Source organism: Danio aesculapii, chromosome 1 (assembly GCF_903798145.1).
Source record: "Danio aesculapii chromosome 1, fDanAes4.1, whole genome shotgun sequence".
NCBI lineage: Eukaryota > Metazoa > Chordata > Actinopteri > Cypriniformes > Danionidae > Danio > Danio aesculapii.
The window spans coordinates 53,646,256-53,657,320 of record NC_079435.1 but is presented as its reverse complement, the minus strand read 5'-3'; the positions used below and the strand labels follow the sequence as shown (position 1 = coordinate 53,657,320).

The following is an 11,065-nucleotide window of genomic DNA, read 5'->3' as shown; positions in this document are numbered from 1 at the left end:
AAAGTTGCGATCTGTTGCAGGACCGTAGCCAGGGGGTTTGGGTGGTTCGAAAAATCCAGAACCAGGTCCAGAATTTGTCCTATACATGAGCTCATTTGTCCTATTTTGCCTGCTATAGCATCATAAACGGTGAAAATAAAGCATTGAAAAAGGTTTTAAGACCTAGTGGAGTCCTCTGTTGGCTGTTGCTTCGGTTTGACTTCAGCTAATCAGTTTTGGGTAATGCCATTATTTTTCGTGACATCCAGCTGTGCAAGAAAACATGCAATCTGATGAAGTGAAGTCATCTTTCGCTACTGTATTGTTTTTAAATAGAGAAAATATTGTACAAGCAACTTTTATACTGAATCTTGGAACAAAAAAAATGACCAACGAAAAAGTATGAAGCACCAAAAGCGACCGATATTCAAATAAACTTTATTATTATTATTTTTTTTTATGATGACCATCCTACTATCCATTTTAGCTTAAGTAGTAACTTAAAATCTCACTAAAATGCAGTATTTAAATCTCATAATTAAATAGTAACCTAAATGAGGCCTATAACCGCAAAAAGATGCACTTTTTGAGATCAAAAGAACCACCTTATTTACCTGGCTGGCTACGGGCCTGTGTTGCCTACAATATTTAGCCTATAGTTAACTGTATATAATATTTTCTATTTCTTAATGCATTGTTAATATTAAGGCTCGGCGTATAGACTACACACGCACTAATTTCAAATCAGAATTGCACTTATGAACGCTGTAAATAATCGCGCGAACGTGGCGGCGTGTTTGAAATGAATTAACTAATCTTTTCTTTAATCTAAACCCGTATGGAAGCTTGTACTAAAGGCATTTCACACGAGCTTAATCCGCTTAGTCGTGTAGCTAAACCTCAAAAAGTCTTAATAATCTGTATTACTCATACGAGTGTGAGCCATTCCGTCATCCGTTGGATGCAGAGGGAAAAAAACATGGATATTTCGGAAAAGAAATCAATGAACCATTTGTTAGGACAACTTTTGTTTATTGTGCTTTGCGTGTTTGAACAGGAATCAATGGGGAAAACTAACAGGTAAGAGATAATTGAATGTCGAGAGGTGTAAAGGTGTGATGCGTTTGCACTTTCATCGTCTGGTCTGCGAAATCAATGGTGTATTGGTCGAAAAAAGAGGTGCCAAACAAACTATTAATTAGGTTGAAGATTGAAAGCATTAGGTGATGTTGACATCCTGAAGTCAAAATGTTAACTCACTTAGTATTTTTGGTCACATGTCTTGCAGATTTCAGCTTTCTGCCATTCATTGTCTATAATTTCCATTTGGTTTACACATACTTGTGCTTAATCAAATTAAAATTAGGGTTTGTATCAGGAAAAAACACATTTTTATTAATTATCAAATCCTATTTAATTTGGGTTTATCTAATCATGCAAACATATTTAATACAAAATATGCAAGCAAGTATCAGAAACAGAACACATTCATGGATTTATTGGAGATTCTTGACATATCCTTGATAACTGGGTCAAATATTTAACCACAAACACAAACTCCGGCCATTCAGCAATCTTTCACTCAATCATCTCTATTAAAGCATTTCATCACTAACACAGAACGCAGCTCATTGACATGCAACAACCAGGTACCCTTTATTACGGCATCTCTTTACCTCTTGAGTCTACATTACTTGAAAGTATTCTTGAGTGTATTAAAGTGAAGGTAAAAATGGTAAAAGGAGGTTACTCTTGTTTTATGATGCTTCTCGTTCCGACTGGTTACCATTAAATCAGATCTGTGCTATTCAAAATAGAGGTATGGACTTCAAGTTCAAGCTATTTCCCAGCCAATTTCATTCTATTTCCATTATACTATGAATAAACTATTAAAAAAAATAAAAGTACTTCAAATTTTCGGTGAGGAAAATCAGTCGTGGTCTTAAATTAGTGAAACCGGAATCCATTTTGTACACTTGGATGAAAGAGCAGGCCAGGCCGGCTTTTTTCACCCTACTCGTGCAGTGCACCAAACGTGGTTGCAGACGCTACATGGAGGACAAGTGGAGGTTATCTATACAAGAGTCAGCAATACAAAACAGACAGGTAAAACCAGGGGGAAAAAAACAAGGGTATTTGACAAAATGATTGTTCCCATTGTTCTGAGAATTTGAAATACCACATGAGACCTACGGAGAACTTCTCGCCTCGCACGGAGAGTGGTCTGGAGAAAGTCTGGAGAAATCCTGGCCACGTTGTTTTCGTCACTCAGAAGCCTTTAAAGAGAAAGAAAGTTTAGGCCTCGACTTCCCTTTCCCCAAAATCATCTTCTGTTCTTCCTTCTGCTGTTTCTGTCGCTCTTGCTCCAGCTTCATACGCTCCTCGTGTATTTTTCTTTGCTCTTCAACTATTCGGAGCTGGTCCTCTGCCTGTAAAACAGTAAAAAAAAAGTGTGTTGTTAGTGTGGTATTTTAGAGGTATACTGAAACCCAGTGATGTTACCTATAGTATGTACCAAATTAGAATGCAGATGTGAATGAAATCAAAGATGTGGGAAGAAGAAGATTGAGAACAGGCTTCTTAATATGAAGAAATAAATGGGCTACAAGCAGGGCAAGACAGAAAATGTGGAAATTTTTTGGATTTAATCTGGATTTATGTGGAATGATTTTGAGAACATAGGAGCTGAAAACGTTAAATAAACAAAACACATCTTAGCTTTTATTAAAGGATTTACAATGTAAATCCAATTAGAATCCCTTTTTTGGTACACAAACCTAAAGTAGGTCTCCTACTGTATAATACACCCACTAAAAACATAGAAAAACCCTACAATGCCAATTTTATTGTACACAAATCATCTAAACATTAACATATTAATCCCAAATATAACTGAAATACATGTAAAATCTCTCTCTAATATATATATATATATATATATATATATATATATATATATATATATATATATATATATATATATATATATATATATATATATATCAGCATATAAGAGTACACCCCATTTTGGAAAAAAAATATTCTTTTATACATTTCTTGGTGAATATGGGTTATATATATTGGTGCATTTGAACAAAACAGATTTATTAAAAAGATATTTATTAAAATAATTTTTTAGTCACAGAATATCTTTTAAAATGGAAAGATAATACATTTAAATTCACAAAAAATATTGCAAAAAGATCACAAACTACAACATTTTAACAAAACTATATATTTTGTTTTTCTTGATTTTTGCTGTTTTTGTAATTTTGTTTTGTATTTTATTTAATTTTTTTTCCTAACATATACCATCAATGCAAGTTATTTTGTTAGATTAGCTACATATATACTCCACAATCAGCACGTTTCTGCTGTTTGAGGCTAAAAACTGTCATAATACATTTCACAAATATTACATGGTGTTCTCTATATGTTTAATTTTTGACAGGGAAGGCAAATATGATTAAATATAGTATATTTTTGCAAAAGACATACTGAAAATGTAATGTTTCGATTTAAAACAGTAACATAAAAACAAACAAAAATTATATCCAATTTGGGTCTAGGTCTCCTACAATAATTTTACATTCATCCAAGGACATAAACCCACAGTTTTTTCCTACAGCATGACTTCTTTTCACACAGTTTCTGAAATGGTTCTTTCAAGGATATGGTCTATCTAAACCCTGTCTATCTGAAACACTACTCTGCCTGATTGGTCTGAGGAAGCCAGGTTTGTTGTGACTGGTCCATCAATTACAGCATGTCACCTATTACAATTTCTGAATTTTAGCGACAATGGCATCGGGTCAGTTTTACCAATATCACCTAAAGCCCAAGCCCTTATTCCTTGCAAGTGCATTCAAAGTGGAATTGCTTTAATAACACACAATAAAAAGTGTGTTCTCATGTGAATGTCAATAATCCTAACAAGTATACAGTTATGTTGAATAACTCAGCTTATATGCATTGCAGTGTCTTGGAATACTCACAATTTTGCAACTGAACAAATTAATACAAAAAACCAAGACAATTTCCCAAGAATTGTCACAGGACATTGTCACGATATATTAAGAAATGCGTTTATAATCACTACTCCCACGCTTTGATTAAAAGCTTCAAGCAAATGGCTGTTCTCTGTGATGTTCAATATAACATACACGAGCGTTTTACTTACAGTCCGTTTCATTTGGAATCTTGGATCATCTGTGATGTGTAGGACATTTATGACAAACCGAATTTTGTGAAAGCTGTCTGGAAGCGACCGCATCTGTCAGTTCACTTTCACGTGTTGACAGGACAATCTTGACCTTTATGGCTCTGAATTCGGGAGATTGCTTATATAACATCTGTTTTGTAAGATTCTTCAGAACCAGAACTAAACACTGCTCTCCTTTTGTTTTAAAGGGCAATTGAGAAGGAAAACTCCACAGTAAAAAACATGTCAAGTAGAACTAATGCAGCATTAATGTTCCACATGGCTCCAGTGCAGAGGCCATTCATTTCTATATGAGAAGACAATAAATCGCCAATGGAGTGCTAATTAAAAAGGCTTTTAGGTGCTCAAAACTATTACAGTATTTATCACTTCATACATGAATTCTTAAATCACGTCCATGACACTTATTTGTGCTCCGTGCAGGGTAGATTATATGTAATCTGGATAACGTACCCAGATTAACAAAAATAAATCTGTACTTGTAATTAGATTATATTACATTTTAAAATAGATTTAATCAGATTAACTTTTTATTGTGGATTAAATGATTACAAAATTACATAATCATAAAATATTGTTGATTTGAACATTCACAATATTGAATGGTCATTTAAAAGGATATGTGAAATTAAATTCTTAGTCCATTTAATGTCATGGTTTTATCGTTATTCATTTGAATGAACTGCCAACTTATCCAGCATATGTTGTAAGCAGCGGATGCCCTTCCTGCTGCAACCCATCACTGGGAAATATCCATACACACTCATTCACACACTACAGATTTTAGCCTATCCAATTCACCTATACCACATGTCTTTGGACTGTGGGAAACCCACGCAAAACATGCAAACTCCACACAGAAATGCCAAGTGACCCAGCCAGGGCTGTAGTTTTTATCTTAAATAACTTTAAAAAATTACATATACATATTTAAATGTATATAGATATAATATGCTTATAATATACTTTAAACGTATGTATATCACAGTTCTCCCATGATTGTGAATAGAAACCTTAAAATAATAATAATATTAATAATTAATATTTGCTAGAGGTATTGACAAGATTATATTTGCTGCAATGTATTATTTAAAACTATATTACTTTATCAAAAAATAACATAAATTGTAATTGGTAAATTAAATTGACAATTCAGTGGCCTGTTTTTTTATTAAAGACTGCACTTTTTCTATTACTGGATGTATCAGCATTTATGAATAAAAAAAGAATAAATAAAGGATTAGGGGCAAAAAATTTAATGGCTGCTTGTCACCACCTACTGGGGACCTTTTGAATCATCAACTTACTTTTACTCCATTTTATTTTTATTGCTATGGCAGACATTGGTGTTTAAATCTGAATTATAAACTTACACAGTTCAGTACAACACATCTGTAAACGGTTTAATACACATTTAGCAGTAAGATTGTGTGGGTTTCTGAATCCAGTTTTAATCAAACAAAGTAAATTATTTACATTCATTTTTCTATAATTATTTAAAACTCAAAGTTTTTCCATCAACTCACAAGCTGTTCAAAAATTTGTAGTCTAATTATTTATATAATTCTATTGTCAAAAATGCATACTGCAAAAAAAAAAAAAAAACGTCCAATTTAAAATACGATTTATATTTACAATAATTAAATAAAAATAAATATACTATTTATTTTAAATATAATTCATCCCCGTCACATCAAAGCTGAATTTCCAACATTATTATTAGAAATCTTTCTAATAGGATGATTTGGCACTTCATGTTAGAGGAAATATTTTTTTTAAAACTGCTGATTTACAATATAATGCCATTTTCATGAAACACACATTTTTTGGAACAACATATACACTACCTGACAAAAGTCTTGTCGATCTCAGTTGTAAGAGCAACAAATAATAACTTGAATAACTTCAGATCATTTAATAACTTAAGACCATTTGGAAAAGTGGCAGAAGGTAGATTTATCTGATGAATCGTCTGTTGACCTGCATCACAATCATCACAAATACTGCAGATAGGGGCGTGCGAGAGATCTGCAGAGTGGAGGTATCAAGATATTTGTGCTTCCATTACATTACAAACCACAGAAGAGGGCAAATTCTTCAGCAGGAAAGCGCTCCTCATACTTCAGCCTCCACATAAAAGTTCATGAAAGCAAAGGAGGTCAAGGTGCTCCAGAATTGGACAGCTCAGTCACCAGAGATGAACATTATTGAGCATGTCTGGGGTAAGATGGAGGCATTGACGATGAATTCAAAGAATCTTGATGAACTCTGGGAGTCTTGCAAGATCGCTTTCTTTGCCATTCCAGATGACTTTATAAATAAGTTATTTGAGTCATTGCAGAGATGCATGGATGCAGTCCTTCAAGCTCATGGGAGTCATACACAATATTCATTCTTTTTCCACTGCACCATGACTTTATTTTTGTTAATTACAAGACTTTTGTCTAAGCAAAGTCAGACCTTACTGTCCTAATAGTAAATAATTAAAAATCAAAGCATGATCATATTTTATTTTGGTGAAATAAGTGTAATCTACAGGCCTTTGCCTTTCATATAAGCCATTTCTGATCCCAAATGGTCAACTAGAAGTCAATTTATTATTTCCTGTTCCTAAAACTTGGATAGGCGACAAGACTTTTGTCAGGTATTTTTACAGCCTCTTTTAAGAGTTCTCCTTTGTAATTAATCTTTTTTTGTACATCTTTTAAATGTATTACTTCAACTATTTTTAATAGCTCACATGAATTAGATCATTTGCCAGCACTACTACACTTGAGCAAACTCAAAAATCTGATATGAAATATCATAATTTGATCATACGTTAAACAACACATACCAGTTTAGCTTGAGCATCGGCTATCTTGCGATTGTTGTCCACCAGAATCTTCTCCAGTTCTTCGCGTTTGGATTTCTCTTCCTCCTGCAAACGCAAAACGCTTCAATGGAGTTGCAGTAACAGAACTACAAATTATCAACTTGAGAAAACACATAAATGATAAAGAAGATACAATCAGCTCACCAGACATGGGTAAACCTACAGTATACTTGTCCTTCACTCACCAATAAAATTCCTAGAGAAGTCAGTGTCAAATTGGGTATTTGTTCTTGTTTTTTTCTTGTTTTTTTAATTGTACAGTGTACCACCAATCAGAAATGGAGGGTCTTTAAAGCTACTGACCTGTGTTCTCGGTACTTCTCTACTCACATCTCACTCTCAGAAAAAAGGCCACACAGTGAAGTGCCGTCTGAGCAGCAGTCAGCTCAAATATAGGAGTATAGGAGGAACACAAGCGTGAACAACTTTCATCACTTATATTTAGAAGCAACTGAGATGAATAGAGAAGTTCAGGTGCATAGAAACAAAGACTCGTGGAACTCATGAGCTGTTTGTTAAAGAAAGCTGTCAAGGGTGAAACATGAAATTTAGGGATACAATAGAGTGTATATCTAATACAATATAAAGAGCAGGGCCTAAAATGAACACCATAAAAGCGGCAAATATCAGTTTAAATTGTCATTTATTGTCAGTAATTTAATGAATTCAAACAATGATTGTAATATTATCAATATTCAAATGATCAAACTATTGTTGTTATATAAATATGTAATCTGATACATAATGTTGTAATGTTACAACATTGTTTCATTGTAATGTTTTCATCACATTAAGTGTCTCGGAGCGGTTTGGATCACAATAAATGGGGAACCTCTTTCCTGCAGGTACTTGAGTCACTCATAACCAGTGTTGGAGAAAGTAATGCATTACAATATTGATTTACTCCCCCAAAAAAGTAACTAGTTTTGTAACTTACTTTTTATGGAAAGTAATGCCTTACATTACTTTAAGTTACTTTTTCTTCGGCTTGACAACACACTTTATAACCTTCATTTACCTTTTAAAAATCACATTAAAAAAAAAATAATTATTTAGAATAATGTTATCTTCTGAGAACCTCCAGACCCCAGAGCTACACATGCCATATATAGATTATTGAAAAGTTTAACAAAATGTGTTTGCTACTTTTATACTTTGTTTTATTAGTCAAGTCTCCTTTTTATTTTCTTTGATGCATTTAAAATAATAAGAATACTTGCAGTATTCATTTTCGTTTCTGTCTTTTTTCGGGGGAAGCACATTCTCTCATCGAGTGCATGATTTAATGCGATTACTTTAAAGTTGACAATTTATTTTTTAAAAGCTAATTGATTAAACTAAAAAGTAACTCACATTAAAAAGTCAAATACAAATACTGTTTTTTTTAAAGCAATGCATTACTTTACTTATTACTTAGAAAAGTAATATTATTATGTAACTTGCGTTACTTGTAATGTGTTACCCCCAACACTGCTCATAAAATGCATTTTAAAAAGCTGAAAATAGTACAAATAGTGATTAAAATTACAACAAAATGCAATAAAATCAAGAATAGTTTTTAATTTTAAATGACTTTAGTTCAATAGAACAAGTAATTCCTTTAAAAATAAATAATTATGATTAATTGCTAATAATGATAATAAATAATATTAAATGATAATAATAATAATAATAATTAATATAATAATATTTAATAACTTAAAATTAGATTTTATTCCCCCAAATTTGTTGGCTTGATTAGCCGTTTTAGTGAAATAATTTATGGCCCATAAAGAATCCCTAAATTAAAAAAAAAATGAATATATATATATATATATATATATATATATATATATATATATATATATATATATATATATATATATATATATATATATATATATATATATAAATAAACAAATAAACACACACACACATACATACATTTCTAAACATAATAGTTTTAATAACTCATCTCTAATAACTGATTTATTTTATCTTTGCGATAATGACAGTAAATAATATTTTACTAATAATTTTTCAAGACACTTCTGTACAGCTTATAGTGACATTTAAAGGCTTAACAAGGTTAATTAGGTCAACTACACAGATTAGGGTAATTAGGCAAGTTATTGTATAACTATGGTTTGTTCTGTAGACAGACGAAAAAAATTGCTTAAAGGGGCTAATAATATAGACCTTAATTTTTTTATTGTTTTTTATTAAAAACTGTTTTTATTCTAGCCGAAATAAAACAAATAAGACTTTCTCCAGAAGAAAAATATTATCAAACATACTGTGAAAATGTCCTTGCTCTGTTAAACATAATTTGGGAAATATTTAAAAAAGAAAAAAATAAATAAAATCAAAGGTGGGCTTATAATTCTGACCTCAACTGAAATTAATGTATATGTATATATATATATATATATATATATATATATATATATATATATATATATATATATTTTTTTTTTTTTTTTTTTTTTTTTGTGCATATATACGTACAGCATTGTATGGGAACAAAATGTTAATTTTAGGCCCAGTGTAAAATTTCTAAATAATAGTAAAATAAAATCAGTTTTATGCTTAAAAAAAGTCCTGTTTTACAACACGCTTTTATGCAATGCATTAATTTAATGTTGAAAACTTTCATGTCTGTGGTGTGAAACAGGCCCAATTTCAACAAAACTCCAGCAAGACCGACCAATCGGATCACAATCAAAAATTGTGCATGTTTGCTGCCTTTTCACATTACCTCCCGAGCTTTCTGAGCTGCGAGCTCCGCGTGTCTCTGTCTCTCGAGTTCTTCAAGCAATTGCTTCTCCATGATGCGTTTGGCCTCCTCCACCCGCCGCAACACTTCTCTTTCGATCTCATCCTTTCGCTTTTCAAGTTCCTCCTCCACACGTTTGGCTACAAGTTCCTCAACGCGCCGCGCCGTCTCCTCCTCAATCAGCCGCTCCTCGATCTCCTGCTGTCGACTGAGATTCAACACAGAGCTTTCATTCAGAATGCTATCGGTCACTGCGCACAGGGTGGATCGCTTGTATTTTATTTTAGGGTATGTTCTTATCAGGTTACGTTTGATTAAAACAATTGCTCTGTTAGTGCAGTTCATCTAAATAAGTGTACACACTGATAACTGAATCACAGTGCACAACAAACCACATCCAAATGAACCGGTGCAGTATGATTGAAAAGCAGCATGAAATGTAACATGATGTTAGCTTATTTATATTGAAAGCTATCTTACATTTTATCATCATTTTTTATTTATGCAAATTCTAATGCTTGCTATATAATAAACCTAATCATATTTTTTATATAGTCTCTACATTCATAAATGAGTAAATGAGTACATTCATTAGTAAATGGTGACAGAATTTAGATTTTTGGGTGAACTATGTGACATGGATGATAGTACAATGGATTGAGGTAAAGTTGATTTTATAATCACACATTTATTCAGTGACATGCTTCCTATATTGTTTACCATGATACTTTGACTAATAATAATAATGATGATAATAATAATGCATTTCATTTTAAGGCACCTTTCTGGCAACTCAAGGACACCGTACAATAAAACAAGAGCAATAAAACAAGAGAAATAATTTATATATATATATATATATATATATATATATATATATATATATATATATATATATATATATATATATATATAGCAATAGTGCAGATAAAATAAATTAAGTATGTATTAAAAGCCATCTTAAATAAGTGGGTTTTGACTATTCGGTCTGAATTCACATGCAAAGACGACTTGAAAATAACATTAGCATTATTGACTGTGAACAATGTTGTACTTTGGTAGCCATTAGCTGCTAATATGACTTCACTATTTAGAATTTGCAAAGATAACTTTTCTTAAATTATAGTCCGAATGTGTGAATATAAAACCAACTTGAGCTCAAAGTACACTGGTACTTAAGCGGTACTTTTTGATGTGGTGATGACTGAGGTGTTGTTTACTCTACATTTGTTAC

At 31.9% G+C, this 11,065-nt stretch overlaps 1 protein-coding gene across 1 annotated transcript in view; it reads right to left on the bottom strand.

Moving 5' to 3' along the window:
- Positions 1-1,448: 1,448 nt before the first annotated feature.
- The window catches only part of arglu1b (arginine and glutamate rich 1b), a 10,256-nt gene continuing 639 nt past the window's right edge, over positions 1,449-11,065 (bottom strand). The window contains exons 2-4 of the mRNA XM_056462899.1: positions 9,814-10,039; positions 7,038-7,121; positions 1,449-2,408 (exon numbers count right to left, since the gene is read on the bottom strand). Coding sequence (XP_056318874.1) covers positions 2,244-2,408; positions 7,038-7,121; positions 9,814-10,039 — 475 coding nt within the window. The 3' untranslated portion in view covers positions 1,449-2,243. The remainder of the gene's footprint in view (positions 2,409-7,037; positions 7,122-9,813; positions 10,040-11,065) is intronic.